The sequence below is a fragment of the Cornus florida genome, unplaced genomic scaffold, assembly GCF_030987335.1.
Source record: "Cornus florida cultivar Cherokee Brave unplaced genomic scaffold, ASM3098733v1 CherokeeBrave_3.0.0_Hap2_Chr08, whole genome shotgun sequence".
Classification (NCBI taxonomy): domain Eukaryota; kingdom Viridiplantae; phylum Streptophyta; class Magnoliopsida; order Cornales; family Cornaceae; genus Cornus; species Cornus florida.
The window spans coordinates 54,861,866-54,884,534 of NW_026775578.1; the positions used below are offsets into that span (position 1 = coordinate 54,861,866).

Below are 22,669 nucleotides of genomic sequence, written 5' to 3' on the forward strand. Positions count from 1 at the left end.
TTTAAGTACGGCCCAGAAAAAGACCTTCTGTATAACTGGTCATGCACTATGGCGTATTTTGCAGCATTCGATTTGATTTTCCTAGCTTCATCTTTTTGCTCGGGCAGAATATCTCCCCTGATGTAAGTTATGATTAGATCGATCCAACTTGGCTCATAGGAAATAACATTTACTTGCCAAGGATCTGGATCCGAAGGTTCTGCAAAAATGGATGGCTAGTTTAATATTCCTACTGGAATTACCCTGGCCAATGTTTCCCCAGAACCCGAGGCACTACACGCTAGCTGGTCGGCATCTTCGTTATGCTCTCTCGGTATTTGGATGAATTTAATTTTTTCAAAGTTTTTGGCCTCCCGCACAACAGCAGAATGATAGGCCTCCATTGTTTTATCTTTGGTTTCATACTCGCCATTCACCTGCCGAACAACTAACTGCGAGTCACTAAAGACAATCAAATTCTTGACCTTCAACTCCTTGGCAAGCTTAAGTCCTTCCAGCAGTGCTTCATACTCCGCTTCATTGTTAGTGGCTCTGAATTCAAGCCGGAGCGCTTGACTCAAGGACGTACCTTCTGGTGTCTGCAATTTAATCCCAATGCCTACCCCCATCTGATTTAAGGATCCATCGATGAAGAGTCTCCACAAGCAACCTCGAAGGTCTTCCTCTATGTCTTCTGAATCACATTCCAGTAGAAAATCTGCCACTGCTTGCCCTTTGATTGCCGTTCTGGGTTCATATGTTATATCAAATGAGCTTAACTCTATGGCCCACTTCGTCATTCTTCCTGAGAGGTCTGGCTTGTGCAGGATTATTCTGATAGGGAAGGTGGTTAGAACGATGATAGGATGGGATTCAAAATAATGCCTGAGCTTTCTTTTCGCATGCACTAGCGAGAGTATCACTCGCTCGGCCTTTGAATAACGTCGTTCAACCTCAGTCATCATTTTGCTAACATAGAACACTGGATATTGCTTCCCTTCTGGACAACGAATCAGAACGCCACTTGTCGCGATGCTGGATACCCCGAGGTATAGAAATAATTTTTCTCCTAGTTCTGGAGCTGACAGGATCGGAAGGTTCTGCATATATTCCTTCAAACTTGTTAATGCTTTTCACTGTTCATTCCCCCAAACTTGTCTGCCATGGCTTCGTATTGTGTCAAAAAATGGTTTGCAACGGTCTGACAGTTTTGAAATGAATCGGCACAATCCTGCGATCCATCCCGTAAGTGTTTGCACTTCCTTGACTGTTGTCGGCTCGACATTCTTAGTCAGAGCTTCTGCTTGGGCTGGGCTAGCTTCTATGCCTCTGTGATTAACCACGTGTCCCAGGAATTGACCAAAACTCACGCCGAATGAGCATTTAGTTAGATTGAGCTTCATTCCGTAGTGCCTCAACACATCAAATACGTCCTGTAGATGTTTCAGATGGTCAGCTTTCTTCTTACTTTTTACTACCATGTCATCAATGTAAGCTTCCACGGTCTTCCCTATTTGTCTCTTGAAAATTTTGCTAATAAGCCTTTGGTAAGTTGTTCCGGCATTTTTCATTCCGAATGGCATGACTTTGTAGCAATAGGTCCCGCGCTCGGTAACGAAAGAAGTTTTCTCTTCATCAGCAGGGTCCATGGGGATCTGATTATAACCGGAATAAGCATCTAAGAAGGTTAACCGCACATATCCAGTAGTAGAATCCACCATTTGATCAATTTTTGGCAGCGGAAAGCTATCCTTGGGACAGGCTTTGTTTAAATTGGTGAAATCGATACACACCGGCCATTTCCCATTCTTCTTGTGCACAACAACAACATTTGACAACCAGTCAGGATAACACACTTCCCTTATAAATCCCGCGTTAAGTAGCCTGTCAACCTCCTCGGCTATGATCTGGTTACGCTCTGGAGCAAACCTTCGCTACTTCTGCTTTACAGGTCTTGCATTAGAATTTACGTTCAAGGAGTGACAGGATACGGAAGGATCGATTCCAGGCATGTCTAGGTGGCTCCACGCAAATACATCGGCGTTCTGAGACAAGAAATCAACTAACTCGTGTTTCTCTGCCATAGCAAGTCGTTCCCCCACTCTGGTTGTTCGTTCGGGTCAGAACCGATCGATCTGTACATCAACCAGGGGTTCTTCAGTCAAGTCCAGTGGCTCCTCCTCCCCATTCTGCTTGGGGGGAGGTTCATGTAATTGCTATCCTGGGCTTGCCGAACAGATGGGTGATTTCCCTTTTCCAGTATGCTTCAGCGTTACTGAATAACATTCCTTAGCTGCAACTTGGTCCCTATGGATGTCGATTACCTTGGCTCTGTCTGGCCCCAGGCATCTCATTACTTGATGCAAAGTGGAAGGAACACCTTGAACTCTATGGAACCACCCTCTGCCCATTAAAAGGTTATACGAGGGATGGATTTTGACAACCACAAAGGTCTCCATCAAAACCCTCTCTGCAGCGCGTACCACTACCTCCACCGTACCGATGGGTTCCACTCGTTTTCCATCAAACCCTAGTAAAGGATTCCCGGTAGATTTGAGCCGGTCCGGCTTGATTTCGAGCCGATCAAATGTATCCCTCGGCATGACGTTTGCACTACTTCCAGGATCAATCAGAATTCTACGTACCAAACATTTGGCCACTGTCAAACTAACGACCAACGGGTCCTCATGAGGGATCTGAACACGCAATAGATCTGTTCTGTCAAACTTTATTTGTGTTGATGCGCTCTGTTGGTGCAGAGTGTTTACACTGCCCACCCTTCTCTTCATCCGTGCATGGTGAAGGCGTGTTCGAAACAGTTCATCTGACTCCTTAGTAGGCTCAGGCCGACCGTGAATTGCATTGATTATTCAAACTGGTTACGTATTGTGAGGGTTCGACTTCTGATTCTTCTTCACGTGCTCCATTGGCCGGTTCTATTCTGCCGCCGGGCCTTGAATATAACTTGCGAACTCCCATCTGGCTATCAGCATCTCTACCTGTCTCCTTAAGTTCCTGCATTCGTTAGTCTGATGGCCAAAGTCAAAATAAAATGCACAATGCTTAGACTGATCCCTCTATTCGAGGGGTTGTCTGATTGGTAAAGGTGGTCGGAACTTATCTTTGTTTTCTTGGTATAGCCTTGCTAAGGTGACTTTCAATGGAGTAACCAGCTCTTCCTCTCTGGGCCTCTTCTCAGATTTCCACGCAGAACGCTGTGGCTGAACCTGCTTTTGTCTGATCTTTGCTTTGGTTTTGTCCTCTGTTGATATGACGGATGTTTTTCGAGCATTTGCTGCCTCTTCTTCTTCTAAGCGCACATATCCATCGGCTCTTTCATTTAGTTCATCCATAGTCTTCGGCATATTCACTACCAAGCTTATGTGGAATGGAGTGCCACGAGTCATGGCCAGTATAAATGCTTGAACCGCCGTAGAAGGGTGACATTCAATTACCATACTCCTAGTAAGGTAAAACCTGGTTAGGAAAGCTTGGAGGCGCTCATCCTCATGCTGCTTCATTGTGAATAGGCTTGAAATGTCCTTTGTCGGTCGCTTATTTCCATAATATTGGCTTATGAACCGATCACATAAGTTTCGAAAACTATCTACTGAGCCCCTCAGCAGGTTCTTAAACCAATTGAGGGCTGGTCCAGCTAGACTTGTAGGAAAACACTTGCACATCAAGGAATCATTCTCAGTGTTCAGAGCCATTTTCAACTGGATGTGATACACATGATCAATCGGATCGGTCGTTCTGTCGAACAGAATGAAGATGGGCATGGAAAATTTCCTCGGACTCGAAGCATTCAGAATTTCATCAGTGAACGGTGAGTCAACCTTTCGAGTTGCTGAACGGAAGGCTTCATTTTCCCTCTGGAACCCCGCAGTTGCTCTCTGATCCACAGATCTCATTTCTGAGCCGCGATAGTCGAACGTTACCATGGAAGGCCGATAGGTCGGATCGAATGATCTGTCCTCTACGAACTCTCTGTGCCATGGAGGTACAGCTTTGTGACGATCAAACTCCATTGCTTCACCTCGACTGAGCGTTTCTTGATGTGGATCAAAGGTCATGGCTTCGTTTCGCCTGATCTGTTCACGCCGTGGATCCACGTGAGTTGATCCTTCACGATCATTAATACGACGGGGATTTGGCGGCAAATCGTTTGGCTGGACTTCCTAGCGGTGAAAATCTGTCTGATTGTTCCCTACCTCCTCGCCGTGATATGCCGCATCGGTATGTGCAGCTTGTTCTCCAACCGGGAGCGGTCGCGGAATCACTGGGACTTCTTGACCCTGCATTTCAGTCCTTAAATATGCATTCTCTCTTCTGAGAGCTTCGATCATGCTCATCAACTCATCAAGCTTCACCTGCTGGACATTCTCTACCGTATTGGAGTTCTCACCCCCAATCATCATTCCAGAATGGAGCAAAGGCATGAATCTTAAATTTAACTCTAGATCGGAGCCTTGCCAATGTGAATCACGGTAGATCTGAACTCAAATGTTACGAGTTTTGCTTTCCTTTTGATAGATTAGAGTTGTTCCGGAGTTTGAGCTTGCCGGATCAAGTCGCGATGGAGTGGATCACAGCTGTGTAAACCTAACGCCAATCTCTCAGAATCAATCAAGAATCTAGAATCTCTTCAAAAGCCAACCGCAATCTCTTAGATCCGGACTAAACTACTACAAATTAAGCTTCGTCATCATCAATCAGTCGGAATCAACATGACGTTGATCAAACAAGAATCAATCTTCCACGATTCCCACAGACGGCGCCAATTGAAGATGCAAGAACTTCCTTCGATTTTTCTCTCTCTAAAATTCTTACACTTCAACAGAATGAAAAAGTCCCAAAAAGCCCCCCCTCTCTCTACTCGTATGATCTATTTATAGACCATCACCAAAATTCTAACAAACTTATTGTATAGGGCTCTTATTCTAGGGCCTTCTTCCTTTTAGGCCTGACTTCATTATGTGAGCCTCAGATGTTGGGCCTAACTCTCAGTGTTGTGTTATGGGCTGAGTTCAACTGTTCGGTCCGATCCTTCTTTCGTGGGTGTTGGGCTCATTGCGGTACCCTTTTTGCTTGGGCTCGGACCTTCCATTCAATCTGATGCCTCACTCGCGGGTCAGGTCTGGTCCAATCCGTCTTTGGCATCTTCAGTAGAAAAGAATCACACCAAAATAATAACAGTAATTTGTATGGATCTTATGGTGATCCAGTTCAGTGTACTGAAAGAACACTAGCACACTAACTTAGAGTCAACTACCCCAATGGTCGAGACAAACCATCCTATCTCATAGAGGTCAAGTGTGTTGCAGTCTTATAGATGAAAGTGCCAAACTTTTGTCATTGACTGTGAACAATGCCAAGGTGCAAGAAACCAGTGAGCCCAAATCTCCTGTATGTAAATCTCATTTACATACTTAAGTCACCTATAATGCTACTTGAGGACTATAATGTTTCTCATGCAAATATATTTTTTTTTTCAAGTTGGTACTCATACACACATGTCTCTTCTAAGACTTGAACCCTGACTTCCCTTTGGGAAGTAAGAAGCCGATACCGTTAGGCCACTGGCCCGTTGGTATCTCATGCAAATATATGTAAAGCCCAATGCATGAATATCACATTTATTAATAAAATATCGAATAAATAGTAAATAATTGGTTGTAGGGCATATGATCCCAACAATACGGTGATAACAAAGCAACAATCTCAATAGCACATAATCTTGTTCTTCATGAAAGAACCAAGCATGTTGAGGTAGACAAGCACTTTATCAAGGAGAAAATAGAGAACGGGCAGATTTGTATGATCTATATACCAATTAATGAACATATTGCAGATGTTCTTACAAAGGGTCTGTCCAAGAAATAATTTGAGAAATTAACGGGCAAGTTGGTTATGGAAGATATCTTCAAACCAGCTTGAGGGGGAATGTTGGAAAGGAAAATATTCGGCTGAGATTTATTGCTGATCTCTAAGGATTGGCTAGCTGTATTTATGTTTAAATATAGGCCTAGTCAACTCTATAATTAAGAAAAATTAGTTGTATAGTTATTATGTTCCTTTTTTAACGCCTTGTATAGCCTATAAGTAGGGTACATATATATCATTCTCAGTATCAATGAAATACCATTTCACTAAAACAATTCTCTCATAATTCCTTGTTGCTTAGAATTTATTAACCAGAGAATGGTATTTGTATCTAAAACTTTCCTTGCTAAAAGAAAAATAAAAATCACTGAAAGAGACTAATCTGGTTCCTTATTGTTAGTACAGATTCTTGTACATGGAGTTCGCCTCCTTTTCTCCTCTAAACGGAATGTGGGATAATTTAGAAGCATACACCAAGGAAGCTTAATGCCCTGCAATTGACATGATCTACCAACACTTAATGCAGGTCATAACATAACCATTGTCTTGGCATGGTTTCTAAATCCTGGTTTGTTGTGCATATTTGGCTGAATTTCCAGTTTTTATTTTTATTTTTTGTTATGAAAAGAAAATTCAGAACTTGTCGAGTATCCTTAACCAGTGTCCTGAGGACTAATGCAGAGTTTTCTCGAATGTGGCTTAGTAATACCCTTCTTTTTATCTGTTTTAGCTACCAGGTTTGTCCACAGGGGTCAAATGACTGTATATGATTCTTATTGCTGAAAATTCTGCAAAATTATGCAGCTCATAAACACACTGATGTGAACTCGGCTTGTAACAAGTTAATCTGATCAGTTTTGTTTCACAAAGTAGGTGTTCTTACCCGATGTTGATTTTTGGAAGCTTAGATTGTTAGTGGAATCTTAATGACTGGTATTCTGCCTTTTTGATTTATACTTTTCTTTATCTTCTAGAAGTTGGTTAAGTGATTCTTATTTTGGTGTAAACTTTATGCAGGCACTGAGACAATGCAACAATTGCTGTCCATTTGTGAATGCAACAACTACTGTTCTTTTGCGTGAATAAGTTATGTTTTCTCTCTTGGACTCGTCACCAGTAATGATATTTTCATCTATGGATCTCAAGAGTGTAAGTTCAAATATATATTTTTCATCATTCGACTAGTGCAAAATATTGAGCATCGTAGACTTTTTGAGATTCAGTTGTCTTTTTGAGATACAGTTGTCTCTAATTTTTTGAATTCTGCAATTGCATGTTGGCATGAGTTTTATGTGGTTATGGTAATTTCAAAACTTTTCCTTAACAGGTAGATCGAGTACTTATGGTCATTTAAATTTATTTACATAGGTTCCTCCTTTATGCTTAAAGCCTTGTTTTGATTACACAGTTTCAACCTTTATGCTTGAGCTTAACATCTCAACCTTTATGTTTAAGCTTAATATCGCGAAGCTAAGATTAAGATTTGTGTGAGCAAGCAATAAATATTACTTCAATGCTCATCAAAGCCTTGTTGTTGAACACGATGTCAATTTTCAGTTCTTTTGATGTCTTGTGTGTTGAATAGTTCGATCAGAAGGTTGGCTTCTCTTGGGGTCCCACTAAAGCAGAGAAGGACGCGTCTGCAGTGGATCGAAAGGGGAGGCTTTGGTTGAGGGCTTTGCCATCGCTGGTTAAGAAGAACGACAGTCAATAACCGCAAAGGATGAGACCGAGGTTCACAATGGATCTGGATGGCGTGCACTGTTTTGAAACAATAATCATGCATTGATCAGCCAAGTTACTCCAAGCCAGGAGAGAGAAACTGAAGGTAACTTTACTATCATATATTCATTAAGAACAAGGAATTAATGAATCTAACTACTATCCATTCAATACTTACTTATGTTTGCTAATTAACAAAATCCTACTGATTTTTTTGGCATATATGTAATGGTTGCACAGTGCACCCTCTCTACTTTGATTTGTATAAATCAACAACAGAGGTGTTTTAAGGACTATATTTGTATGTATATATAAGTTAAACCCATTTGCATTTGTCTTTCCCTTTCATTTCAGCATGGGTTCTTTTATATATAAGGCTATTTTTGTCCTTTACATAAGGTTGTTTTGTAATTTGGTGACTATGTAAGGTTAACAGCATCTTTTCCTCTTAGTTAATGGGCATTTTGGTCACTGCAACCAATTTTTCTGATGTCACTGGCCAAATTTGGGATGGAAGGGGTTTATGTGTCTAACATAGGAAACCACAGGCAATATTTTTGGATGTGACATAATTTTATCCATTGTTCTTCATGCTTTCAGGTGAAAAAATTACCTTTTCTCTTGATTGGTACAATTTCATATAAGGCGTGATATATTTCTATACAAGCAAGCAATTTATAGCTATATAAGCGCACTGGTGTGAATCTATATATGAACCACAGGCAATTCCTGTTCGAATATATTCTGGTGCTTTAATTGTATATATTCGAACCGGAGGCTGTTAAGATAAGTGATTATGTCTCACGGCACAAGAGCTCTCCGTAGGGGATATCGTCTATCTTCTAACTCACCTAGATTCACTTGAGAATGACCTTTGACTCGATCAATGACATTTCTATTCGGGATTGGTAACTCATCACTCGATCTGGTTTGATAATTGGACATTGCAGGGACCTATCCATGACATTTACCTTGTTGTCACCCTAATTAAGTGGAAGATTTAATTATATGGAAATTTCAAGAGTACTAGAAAATTCAGTTTCCTAATCTGTTAGAGAAAATTCAATTTCCTAATCTGATTTGACTTCCTTACTGGAAAATTCAGTTTCCTGATTTAATTTAATTTCCTTATTGGTTTTGGATTCTATAAAAGGCAAATTCTTATAGGACAAGTTTGGGGACTCTATAAATAGGGTGGAAAAGTTAGAGAAAAATTTGTGCCAATACAAGAGAGAGCAATTGAGAGAGATTGAGAGAGAATTCTGCTTGTAATTCTTCATCTTTTTCATAGTGATTTTGTTCGGTGTGCTCCATGGACGTAACTCTAAGATTTGGATGAACCATGTATATCTTGTATTCTTGTGTGTGATTTTTTTTTTTTTTTTTCGTGATTGCTTATTTATTCCTTGAACAGTGTTGTTTATTTTGCGTTTCCGCCACAACAATTGGTATCAAATCCGGTTGATTGTGTATTGCAACTCTAACAACTGGCATCAGAGCCTTTAGTTGAGAACCTAGGGCACAGAAGGTGTTTGACGAAATTTCAAAAGTTTTTCGATCAGATCTGTCCGTTCGAGTGGGAGTAATGGCATCAGAAGATCAGACATCCACATCTATGATCGAGAAGTTCGATGGCACAAACTTCAGTTTCTGGAAGATGCAAATTGAAGACCTCTTGTTTCAGAAAAATCTGTATCAACCTTTGGGAGAGAAGCCAGAGGATACAAAGGATGCAGAATGGGAATTACTTGATAGGAAGGCTCTTGGCACTGTCAGATTGATGTTGTCAAAGTCAGTTGTCTTCAATATCAAGAATGAGAAGACGACAAAGTCTCTCATGGCAGCCCTTTCTAGTATGTATGAACAGCCTTCTACAGCGAATAAGGTGCACTTGATTAAGAAGTTGTTCAACATAAAGATGGTTGAAGGTGGTAAGTTCAACGAACATCTAAATGCGTTCAATGAAATAGTTGGGCAATTAGAGTCTGTTGATATCGACTTTAAAGACGAAGTCCGAGCACTGCTAATTCTAGGGCAGTTACTCGAGAGTTGGTGTGGCACAGTTACAGCAATCAGTAGCTCTACAAGGAATACCAAGTTGAAGTTTGATGAAAGTAGAGGTAAGGGTTCAAACAAGAAGAAGAGCAACAGTAATAGAAACAGAGGAAGATCTAAGTCAAGGAATGGAATGACACAATCTCAAAATTTCAGGAATTCCATAGATCTCAGTGACGTTGAGTGTTGCAATTGTGAAAAGAAGGGACATTACTGTGTTGATTACAGACTTCCAAAGAAGGGAACCGAAAGAAAAACTGAAGCAAACTTTGTCTCAGAAGAATCAGATGATGCATTGATATGCTCTTTGGAGAGCAAGGCGGAGTCATGGGTTTTAGATTCTGACGAATCATTTCATGGCACCTCAAACAAAGAGCTATTTAATAGCTATGAACCGAGTAACCTTGGCAAGGTGTATCTTGGTGATGACCAGCCTTGCAGCGTCATTAGCAAGGGTGAAGTGCAAATCAAGTTGAATGGGTCAGCTTGGAAGTTAAAGGATGTGAGACACATCTCTGACTTGAGGAAGAATCTGATTTCAGTAAGACAATTGTCAGATGAAGGTTTTGTTACAACCATCAATGGAGATTCATGGAAAGTTTCCAGAGGCGCTATGACCATTGCATGTGGTAAGAAATCTGGCACTCTCTACACAACTACCAGTGCTTGTGGGTCTATAGCAGTTGCAGAAAACAGAGAAGATCACAATCTTTGGCACCAGAAACTAGGTCACAAGAGTGAAAGGGGGCTCAAAATTATGCCCTCAAAGGGAAAACTACCAGGCATACGGGCAATTGATATTGACTTCTGTGATAGTTGCGTGATGGGCAAACAGAAGAGGGTCAGTTTCAAGAAGAGTAGCAGAGATCTCAGAAAGGAGAAACTTGAGCTAGTTCACACAGAAGTTTGGGGGCCAACCCTTGTTTCATCCATTGGCAAAAATTCCTACTTCGTGACTTTCATTGATGATCACACAAGGAAGGTATGCGTTTATTTTTTGAAGCACAAATCTGAGGTATTTGATGTGTTCAAGAAGTGGAAGGCCATGGTGGAAAATGAGACAGGTTTGAAGATCAAAAGGTTGAGATCAGACAATGGTGGTGAGTATAAAGACACTGGGTTCAAGAAGTTCTATTTTGATAATGGGATCAGATTAGAAAGGACTGTGCAAGGAACCCCACAGTAGAATGGGGTGGCAGAACGAATGAACCGAACATTGACAGAAAGAGCCAGAAGTATGAGCATACATTCAGGTCTACCCAAACAGTTTTGGGCAGAAGCGGTCAATACAGCATCCTACCTAATAAATCGTGGACCATCGGTGCCTTTGGAGCATCGAATACCAGAAGAGGTATGGAGTGGCAAAGAGGTAAATCTTTCATGGTTGAAAGTTTTTGGTTGTATTGCATATGCGCATATTAGTGACCATGCTAGGGGAAAGCTCGACCCCAAGTCACTAAACTGCATCTTCGTTGGATATGACGGAGATGAGTTTGGTTATCGACTCTGGGATAATCAGAACAAGAAAATCATCAGATGTAGAGATGTGATTTTCAACGAGAAGGTGATGTGCAAGGATAGAGATGCAGCACAGTTAACTAGTCCTGTACAGAGTAAGCCTGAGTTTGTTGAGTTGGATGATGATCCAGAGAGCATTGATGCGGAATAGACAGATGAGGGTTCTTGGCCAGAACTCACAGAGCATAGTTCACCGCAAATTCCAACTCCTATGCCTGCACCCAAATGGTCTACGCGACCTCATGTACCGAATAGGAAATATTTGGATTATATGTTGCTCACAGATGATGGTGAGCCTGAATGCTATGATGAAGCATGTCAAGTTGAAGATGCTAGTAAGTGGGAGCTTGCAATGGAAGATGAGATGAAGTCCCTTATCTCTAACAAAACATGGGAACTATCCAAGTTGCCCGTGGGGAAGAAAGCTCTTCATAACAAATATGTGTACAGGGTGAAAGAGGAACATAATGGTTCCAAAAGATACAAGGTGAGAATGGTGGTCAAAAGCTTTCAGAGCAAGGCATTGACTACACAGATATTTTTTCCCCGGTTATGAAACTGAGTACCATTCGCTCAGTTCTTAGCATTGTTGCAGCAGAGGGGTTGCACCTTGAGCAGTTAGATATCAAAACTGCTTTCCTCCTTGGTGACCTTGAGGAGGAGATTTACATGCAACAACCGGAGGGTTTCTCAGTCAAAGGGAAAGAGAAACTAGTGTGCAAGTTGAAGAAAAGCTTATATGGTTTGAAGCAAGCCCCGAAGCAGTGGTACAAGAAGTTTAATGGTTTTATGAAGCGACATGGCTACAAAAAGTGCAATGCTGACCATTGCTGCTACTTCAAGAGGTTTAAGTCAAGTTTCATTATCCTTCTACTTTATGTTGATGACATGTTAGTGGCAGGTTCTGATTTTGAAGAAATCAGCAAATTAAAGAAGCAATGTCTAGTGAATTCGAGATGAACGATCTTGGTGCAGCAAAGCAGATTCTTGGGATGAGGATTAGCAGAGACAAACAGAAAGGTACTTTGCAGTTGTCTCAGGCTGAGTACATTGAACGGGTTCTGAAGAGGTTCAACATGAATAATGCGAAGACGGTGAGTACTCCCTTAGCTAATCACTTCCGATTATCTCAAGATCAATGTCCGGAGACAGAGGATGAAAAAAAACTTCATGGCTAAAATTCCATATGCCTCAGCCATTGGAAGTTTGATGTATGCCATGGTGTGCACAAGACCAGACATTGCATATGCAGCGGGAACAGTAAGCAGGTTCATGAAGGATCCGGTAAGCTACACTGGGAAGCAGTAAAGTGGATATAGAGATATCTACGGGGTACCACAGACAGATGTTTATGTTTCAAAAGGGGCGAAGTGAAGCTACATGGCTATGTAGATTCAGACTTTGCTGGCGAGGTGGACCACAGAAGAAGTACTATCGGGTATGTGTTCATGGTGGGTACAACTGCAGTAAGTTGGGTTTCGCAAATACAGAGGATTGTAGCGTTATCTACTACAGAGGCGGAGTATGTGGCGATGATAGAGGCTAGCAAATAGATGATTTGGTTACAAGGTTTGTTGACAGAGTTGGGATTTGAACAGGAGAAGAGTGTTTTACACAGTGATAGTCAGAGTGTGATACATCTGGCAAAGAATTCAGTATTTCATTCAAGGACCAAGCATATAGGACTTCGGTATCACTTTATCAGATCTTTATTAGAAGATAGGATGTTGACACTTGAGAAAATACTTGGCACCAAGAATCCGGCTGGCATGTTGACCAAGACAGTGACCATAGAGAAATTAAAGTTGTGCGCAACTTCAATTGGTCTTCTAGCTTGAGACAGAAAGAAGCGCACCGACATGTATGCGACATGCATGAGAAGAAGATGGAATAGGTTTACAAGTGCTCTAGACTCCAAGTGGGAGATTATTGTGGTTTTGTGGAGTCTGATTAGGTGGAAGATTATGATACCCCTCGGATCCGAGACGCGGGTTGATCAGGCCTAGGCCCAAACCCAAGGGAATATCAAACAATTAATATTTTATAACGAACACGGATGATGTAATGAATCAAGAATAAATATTAAAAGCTGAAAAGAATACTAATATAAAATCCTTAACTGATAAAACTTAGTAAAATCCAACTGTCAAAACCTCCATGATTACAACACGGGAATCCAACTAGTGGACCCCTAAAGAAAATCTCAACTGAACTGAAAACTGAAAAACATCAAACTAGAATCATCAAGAGAAATCCTACATAAGTAGATGAATGAGAGACTGTCCTCGACAAGCACGATCAAGCTCTAAGGCTGGAACCGTCCTGTGCCTGAAAAGAATAATAGAAGAGTTAGTCAGACCCATAAGCAAATTCTAAACTAACTGCAATCCATACAGTGACCCGATACGCAGATACACCGTAGATACCTCACAATATCTATCTAGTCCATACATATATATATATCCATACTAAGGGACATTCACTTAACTACAGTAGGGGTCTCAACCTGAATAGAAGGCAACATGCAGAAACGCACCCAATGGTGGGCATGAGTACCAAGACCTAACAGGGTACACCTACCTACTATATCCAGCTACGCATCCACTGCATATACGAACCCTAACCAACGACTCTGAGACTCAAGCTCATATCATGGTACCATAACCATATATCTAAAATCCATCCAAAACCATAATATGTTATTTAATTATTTATCGAGGAGATATACAAAACATACTAGTTAGTCACTCAACTTATTTAGTTGATATGACTTAACCTCCATCCATTAATCCAGGAAGCCATTCAACTTAGTCGCAATTAATCTGACTTGGTCACAATTATGATTCAATATTTTCCAATCCATTAGGGTAGGGTTAAGCGTTTTAAGCTAAACCGTCCCTAGTATGTCACCGTCCCATACCGGTGCATACAATCCTCCATATCCATGTAAATTACAGTACATAAATGATAATCTAGTAATTTACTATTCGAAACCAATATCTAAATAATTGCAGAAAAATGTTTAAAGTTTCAACAATTTAAATCCAAGCATTTAACCATATAGTTGCAGGAAACGTTTTAATAATTCAACAACTAACATCCAGAGCATGTATAGATCAGATCTAATACATCAATGACTCTATCATGCATGTAAAATAAATTCTATAATCATATTATAGTCCAATAAATTGCTAAATTAATTTAAGCAATCCAGTTATTTCCATCTGGTAACAGTGTACTAAGTTCAATACTTGTATTCCGTTCTATCTTTTTAAACAGAGCCATACACTATGCCACAAGTCTAATTCGTTAATTAAAAGACTCCACCGTGCATCTAAAACTTAATTTAGAATCATTTTATAGCATCTTAAATTGTCAAATTAAAACTAGACAATTAATTTCCTTTCAGTCGTTAACCGTACGCATAGTTGTTAAATAGCGCACTGTTAATTCCATTAACACAAAGGGGGTATTTTATGCAATTCAAGACCTTGATTACATGTTAAAATAATTATTGAAAACCCCATTAAAGTTTTAAAGCTGTTCAAGAACCCTAAGTGCCCAAACAATAGCTAAAAATTACCTTACGCAACAATTTGGAAAGAGCCTGCTCTAAAAAAAATAGAGCAGGCTCAAATCAACATTGAGCCGGCTCCATACAACCTTGGAGCAGGCTCTAAACAGGTGGGAGCCTGCTCTAACATTCCAGAGCCGGCTCTCTTCCCCCCTGTGAGCCTTCTCTCTATTCCAGCTTCGATTCTGACCTCTGCTCCCACTCTGGCCAGTTGCAACCTTTCTGTTTGGTTTTTAAAACTAATCTAAGAACCTTATGTAAGCCTAAAAGCATCCCTATGACTTATTTACAATAGTTGCAAGCAAGTATAATAACTAAAATTACAACTGAATTAACATGCTTTAAGAAACAAAACTTGAAACAATCAGGCACGAATTTGTAACAGATTCGATTACAACATAAACAGAGCATCAATAAATCATACAATAAACATGTAAGTTCCAGTTTATGATTTATTTAACCCTATAGACTACCTAGGTGCACAGAACACGAGCCAAAGGGAAGAAGAAAGTAAAAGAACGTGCCTGTAGTTTTGGTCTCAAAACTTTGTCGCCGTCTTCCTAATTTCTGGCAAACACTGACCACCTTCAAGCCTCCTATGGCTTTGGTTTAATCAACCACGACTCTCCCTTGGTCCTCTCTATTTTCCTCCTAAGCCTTGTTCTGTTTTCTCTCGCTCAGTTCTCTCACAAGTCTCTGTTATCACTGTATCTTTAGTACGTGAATAGGGGTTGTGTATTCTCAAAACCCTAAGTTGACGTATTGTTTTATATATAGAGAGACTTAACTAAACCCTATTCCCTGAATGTGTAGAGACAGAGCCCTAATCCTAATCCTTGTCGGCCCATAACAAAACTGACGTTTTAAAAGAGTGACGGCTATACGTGAATTCCATTCTACAGTTAAAACTATAACCTAATTTAATAAATAAAATATTAAACTTAATCCAATTAAAATAAACCATGAAATTAAAATAAATATACAAATAATAATTAACTAAAATAATCAACCAATTTAAATAAAATAATTAATCAATTAAAGCAAAACAAAATCCAATTTAAATAACCATTAAATAAACACACAAACAAATAACCAATTAAATAAAATAAAATTGCAATTAAGCAATTAAATAACTACCAGGACTATCCTTTTAAAATTAGGGGTATTACATTCTTCCCCCCTAACAAAAGGAATTCCGTACTCGGAATTCGCTCTTACCTTCTTCTAAAATTTCAGGAAATTGCAAGCGAATGACGTCCTCCCATTCCCAACATCGATATGCTGATACCGATCTTCATCTCGCAGAAATTTTTGCAACATGGAAACATGAAACACGTTATGCGATGATCTATTTCTTCCCAAAGCACATTACACCCTTCATAGGCGACACCTTGAGTAGAACCTGATCCCCAACCTGAAACTCAAAAGCACGTGTGCGACGATCCGCATAACTCTTCTGCCTATTCTGGGCAGTACACATGCCATCCCTAATAAGAGCGATCTTCTCGGAAGTATCCTTAATAAACTCAGGACCCAAGAATCGGCTCTAGCCAACCTCCATCTAACAAACAGGCGATCAACACGGTCGGCCATATAATGCCTCAAATAGTGCCATCCCAATAGTCTTCTGAAAACAATTATTATAAGCAAACTCCACAAGCGGTAAGTAATCCTCCCAGTGGCCTTTGAAATCAAGAACACACGACCGAAGCATATCCTCCATAATCTGATTAACCCTCTCAGTCTGTCCATCAGTCTGAGGATGATAAGCAGTACTAAGGTGTAACTCCGTACCCAAAGCCTAATGGAAACTCTTCCAGAATCCAGACACAAAGCTCGAATCCCTGTCCGATATAATAAACAAGGGAATGTCATGTAACTTCACAATCTCAGTAATGTAAAGTCGCGCCAACTGTTCCGAAGTGTAGTCAGTGTGAATGGCAAGAAATGAGCTGATTTCGTCAGTCTGTCCACGATAACCCAAATGGAATTGTGATCCTTGAAGGAATTTGGCAATCCTTCCACAAAATCCATAGAAATGTTCTCCCATTCCACTCCGGTATCGGTAACGACTATAGAGCTCCTGATGGCCTCTGATGATCAATCTTAACCATCTGACAAGTACTACATCGGGAGACAAAAAGAGCAATGTCCTTTTTCATACCTGCCCACCAAAACTGCCGCTTCATATCCTGATACATCTTTTTGCCTACCGGATAAACAGAAAACTCAGAGTGGTGAGTCTCAGTCATCACATCCTTCCTCAAATCATCAGCAGAAGGTACCACTAACCGTCCCTTGTACCTCAAACCTCTATCAGCCCCAACATAGTAGAATAGAACCTCTCAAGCTATCTCTGTAACCTTGTCAATGCACTGCTGATCCGTGAGTTGTGCCTTCAAAACCTTGTGAATGATAGAAGGTGTAACTACCATATAAGCCATTAAAGCACCCGATAACTCATCCACCGTCCTTAAAGTATTCCACTCAATAGCGACTAGAGCAAAAAGACTACCAACAGGTCGGCGACTGAGTGCATCTGCCACCACACTCGCTTTCCCTAGATGGTACTGTATAGAGAAGTGATAGTCTTTCACAAACTCCAACCATCTGCGCTGTCTCATATTCAACTCCCACTGAGTGAACAAGTACTGCAAACTCTTGTGATCGCTAAATAACCTGAAGAACTCACCCAACAGATAATGCCTCCAAATACGTAAGGCAAAGACTACAGCTGCCAACTCCAAATCATGTGTTGGATAATTAAGCTTGTGTGGCTTAAGCTTCCGAGATCCATACGAAATTGGTTGCTCCTCCTGCATCAAAACACATCCAAGACCCTGCAAAAAAACATTCGTGTAAACCAGATACTCTATTCAGCTCTGTAGGGTAGACAAAACCGGTGCAGAAGTCAACTTAGTCTTCAGATCATCAAAAGCTTTCTGACAATGTTCATCCCACATGAACCGTACACCCTTCTTAGTCAGATGAGTGAGTGGTCCCACTATCTTTGAGAATCCTTGGATGAACCTCCTGTAATATCCTGTCAAACTGAGAAAACTCCGAATCTCAGTAGGTGATGTAGGCCGTCCCCACTCAACCACCGCTGAAACCTTGGCCAGATCCACCGCTATTCCCTTTTCTGACACCACGTGACCTAGAAACTTCACCTCTCGTTGCCAAAATTCACACTTCTCGAACTTAGTATACAACTGGTGCTCACGAAGCGTCTGCAACACAATCTATAAATGTCTAGCATGATCATCCTCAGATCTAAAATAGATCAAGATATCATCAATAAAAACAATAACAAACTGATCCAAATAGGCTTTGAAAACCCTACCCAAACGGCATCACCCGAAACTCATAAGATCCATATCTAGTGAGAAACGCTGTCCTCGGAACATCCTACTCTCGAACCCGAAGTTGATGATATCCAGACCGCAGATCAATCTTAGAGAAATAAGTTGCTCCCCTTAACTGATCAAACAAGTCATCAATCCTGGGCAAAGGATACTTGTTACGAATCGTAACCTTGTTCAACTCCCTGTAATCTATACACAAGCGGAGCAAACCATCCTTTTTCTTCACAAATAAAACTGGTGCGGTGCTCCCCAGGGTGAAGTACTCCTACAAATGAAACCTTGGCTGAGTAGCTGCTGAATCTGATCACTCAGCTCCCCTATCTCCACTGGTGTCATCCTGTATGGTGCCCTAACAATAGGCGTAGTGCCTGGAGCTAAGTCAATAACAAAGTCGATCTTGCGACTAGGTGGCAACCCTGGAATCTCCTGAAATACATCCGGAAAATCCTGTACAATCGGAATGTTATCCAATGATACAGTAATCCCCTCCTCCGTTTCCTCCTCCATATGAAACAAATAGATGCTAATGACCCCGCTAGAACGCAGCACAGCAATGGCGTACATGTCCTGACCAGGTATGGTGAAAATAACTGACCTATCATAACAATCTACTTGGGTATGGTAATGCGATAACCAATCCATCCCAAGTATCACATCATAAGTGTGCATGTCCAGGACCAAAAGATTGGCTAGAAATCTAAGTCTACCAATATCTAATATCACAGGCCCATCACTCTCATGAAGAATGGCTGTATTGCCTAACAGTGTAGAAATTCTATGTGGTCTACTGCATACCCGAGTCGTTATCCCAGACAAAGCAACAAAAGTCCTAGCTACAAATGAGTGTGTAGCACCCGTATCAAACAAAACACGTCCAAGTAAACCATGAATAGGAAACGTACCCTCAACAGCCTGAGGTGCCTGCATATCCTGTGGCTTAGGGTTGTACACCCTGCCATAATGTAACTACTGCAGTGTCTATCCCTGACGCTGCGGCGGTGCTGGTAAAGCCGGATATGTCTGTCCCTGAATCCGTGGAACCTGTGGAGCTGGTAAAGGCACTGGCGCCCTCTACCCCTACTGCACATGTTGTCCATGTCCCTATCTCTGTCCCTGTCTGACTGTAGGACACTGCCTGGAAGTGTGACCATACTCCTCACAAGTATAGCAACTACCTTGGAAAGTACCGAATGCCTCCTCTGTCGGTTAGCCTGTGGCTAACCCTGTCCTGCCTGTGGTCCCCCATTCTGCTATCACTGAATAGTTGTCACATCCCTGGGAGCATTTGAACCACATTTGTGCTTCTTCCAAGGCTGTTGTCCCTGGAATTTACCCTTGTCATTCTGTCAGTGTCCGTTCCCATTCCCTTTCTCAGCTGACTGATTAGCAGAGTCTCTATCACCCTGCTTCTCACCCTTGACCTATCTAAAATCCACGATCAACTGATACTGCTGTAGAGCAGCGTCTACCACCTGAGCATATGTAGTATAGGCTAGACTGCCTGTAATAGCTCTCTTGATAGACCACATCAGTCCCTTAACAAAACTGTTGTGTTTCTTCTCCTCTGTATCCACCTCATCTGGTGCAAAGAGAGACAAGCGTGTGAACTGCTGCTCATACTCTGCCACTGTCATGTTCCCCTGCTGTAGATTAAGAAACTCAGTCTTCATAGCTGCCCTGACTGCATAAGGGAAGTACTTCTCATCAAAGCGTGCACTGAACTGATCATAGGTCAATGACATCCTCTCCTCTACGGTGGTAACTGACTCCTACCACTGTAGTGCATCTCTAACTAGCTTAAAGGTCACAAGCATATGCTTCTGAACCTCCGTACACTGAACCAAATGAAGATGTCGCTCAATGTCCTGTTTCCACTGGTGGGCTGTTTTTGCATCGGTGGAGCCTGAGAACACAGGTGGACTCCCCTTTATGAAAGAACTCCTAGCCTTTTCCTATGAGTCATTCTGAACAACCGGTGCTGGTAACGGTGCCGACTGTACCTAAGGCTGATTCCAAAGTGCAGCTGTTACCCCTGCTTCTATAGCCCAAGCAATGAGGTCATTGATGTGAGGAGGAAACTCTGGATCTCCTCCCTAATCCCGAGTTTGCTGAACGTCCTCCTGCTCTGCATGGAACTGACCATCATCTTGAAACTCTGGCATATGCTACTCTTCCTGACGCCGCAGGCATTCCTGTTGCCTACGTGCCACTCTCCTCTGTCGACTGTTCATCTGTCCTCTTCTAGCATTAACCATACTGTTAACAAAGTAAGATAGATATCAGTACGTATTTAAACGAACCGTAAAGGAATACAATGAATCCTAAACTTAAGCTCTAATCAAGAGAAAACGCTACGCGGAAATCTTAATACGAAACATCCTAGAAACACTTGAACCTGGAGTGCTCTGATACCAACTGTGATACCCCTCGGATCCGAGACGCGGGTTGATCAAGCCCAGGCCCAAACCCGAGGGAATATCAAACAATTAATATTTTATAACGAACACGGATGACAAAATGAATCAAGAATAAATATTAAAAGCTGAAAAAAAATACTAATATAAAATCCTCAACTGATAAAACTTAGTAAAATCCAACTGTCAAAACCTCCATGATTACAACTCGGGAATCCAACTAGTAGACCCCTAAAGAAAATCTCAACTGAACTGAAAACTGAAAAACATCAAACTAGAATCATCAAGAGAAGTCCTACATAAGTAGATGAATGAGAGACTGTTCTCGACAAGCACGATCAAGCTCTAAGGCTAGACCCGTCCTGTACCTGAAAAGAATAATAGAAGAGTGGGTCAGACCCACGAGCAAATTCTAAACTAACTGCAATCCATACAGTGACCCGAAACGCAGATACACTGTATATACCTCACAATATCTATCGAGTCCATACATATATATATATATATATATATATATATCCACACTAAGGGACATTCACTGGACTATAGTAGGGGTCTTAACTTGAATAGAAGGCAACATGCAAAAACGCACCCAAGGGTGGGCATCAGTACCTAGACCTAACAGGGTACACCTACCTACTATATCCAGCTACGCATCCACTGCATATACGCACCCTAACCAACGACTCTGAGACTCAAGCTCATATCGTAGTATCATAACCATATATCTAAAATCCATCCAAAACCATAATATGTCATTCAATTATTTATCGAGGAGACATACAAAACATACTAGTTAGTCACTCAACCTATTTAGTTGATATGACTTAACCTCCATCCATTAATCCATGAAGCCATTCAACTTAGTCGCAGTTGATTTGACTTGGTCACAATTAGGATTCAATACTTTCCAATCCATTCCTTTAATCCATTAGGATAGGGTTAAGCATTTTGAGCTAAACCGTCCCTAGTATGTCCCCGTTCCATACCGGTGCATACAATCCTCCATATCCATGTAAATTACAGCACATAAATGATAATCTAGTAATTTACAATTCAAAACCAATATCCAAATAATTGCAGAAAAATGTTTAAAGTTTCAACAATTTAAATCCAAGCATTTAACCATATAGTTGCAGGAAACGTTTTAATAATTCAACAACTAACATCCAGAGCATGCAACTAACATCCAGAGCATGCATAGATCAAATCTAATACATCAACGACTCTATCATGCATGTAAAATAAATTCTATAATCATATTATAGTCCAATAAATTGCTAAATTAATTTAAGCAATCCAATTATTTCCATCCAGTAACAACGTACTAAGTTTAATACTTGTATTACGTTCTATCTTTTAGCACAGAGCCATACACTATGCCACAAGTCTAATTTGTTAATTAAAAGACTCCACCATGCATCTAAAACTTAATTTAGAATCATTTTATAGCATCTTAAATTGTCAAATTAAAACTAGACAATTAATTTCCTTCTAGTCGTTAACCGTACGCATAGTTGTTAAATAGCGCACTGTTAATTCCATTAACACAAAGGGGATATTTTATGCAATTCAAGACCTTGATTACATGTTAAAGTAATTATTGAAAACCCCATTAAAGTTTTAAAACTGTTCAAGAACCCCAAGTGCCCAAACAGTAGCTAAAAATTACAGTACGCAACAATTTGGAAAGAGCCCGCTCTAAAAACAATAGAGCAGGCTCAAATCAACATTGAGCCGGCTCCATACAACCTTAGAGCCAGCTCTAAATAGGTGGGAGCCTGCTCTAACATTCCAGAGCCGGCTCTAACATTCCAGAGCCGGCTCTCTTCCCCCCTGTGAGCCTTCTCTCCGTTCCAGCTTCGTTTCTGACCTCTGCTCCCACTCCGGCCAGTTGCAACCTTTCTGTTTGGTTTTTAAAACTAATCTAAGAACCTTATGTAAGCCTAAAAGCATCCCCATGACTTATTTACAGTAGTTGCAAGCAAGTATAATAACTAAAATTACAACCGGATTAACATACTTTAAGAAACAAAACTTGAAACAATCAGGCACAAATTTGTAATAGATTCAATTACAACATAAACAGAGCATCAATAAATCATACAATAAACATGTAAGTTCCAGTTTATGATTTATTTAACCCTAGAGACTAC

General features: G+C 40.8%; 2 protein-coding genes across 2 annotated transcripts; both read right to left on the reverse strand.

The window, feature by feature from the left end:
- Positions 1–2,195: 2,195 nt before the first annotated feature.
- LOC132270288 (uncharacterized) lies at positions 2,196–2,768 on the reverse strand. Its single transcript, XM_059771474.1, has one exon. The coding sequence runs from the start codon at positions 2,766–2,768 to the stop codon at positions 2,196–2,198; it is 573 nt and encodes a 190-aa protein (XP_059627457.1).
- Positions 2,769–3,056: 288 nt separating this feature from the next.
- On the reverse strand, positions 3,057–4,055 carry LOC132270289 (uncharacterized). The gene has a single exon (XM_059771475.1). The coding sequence runs from the start codon at positions 4,053–4,055 to the stop codon at positions 3,057–3,059; it is 999 nt and encodes a 332-aa protein (XP_059627458.1).
- Between the last annotated feature and the right edge of the window lie 18,614 nt (positions 4,056–22,669).

Bases quoted from the DNA above. Each gene is read 5' to 3' on its own strand.
- LOC132270288 (XM_059771474.1), bottom strand. From the start codon at position 2,768: ATGAAGAGAAGGGTGGGCAGTGTAAACACTCTGCACCAACAGAGCGCA.
- LOC132270289 (XM_059771475.1), bottom strand. From the start codon at position 4,055: ATGACCTTTGATCCACATCAAGAAACGCTCAGTCGAGGTGAAGCAATG.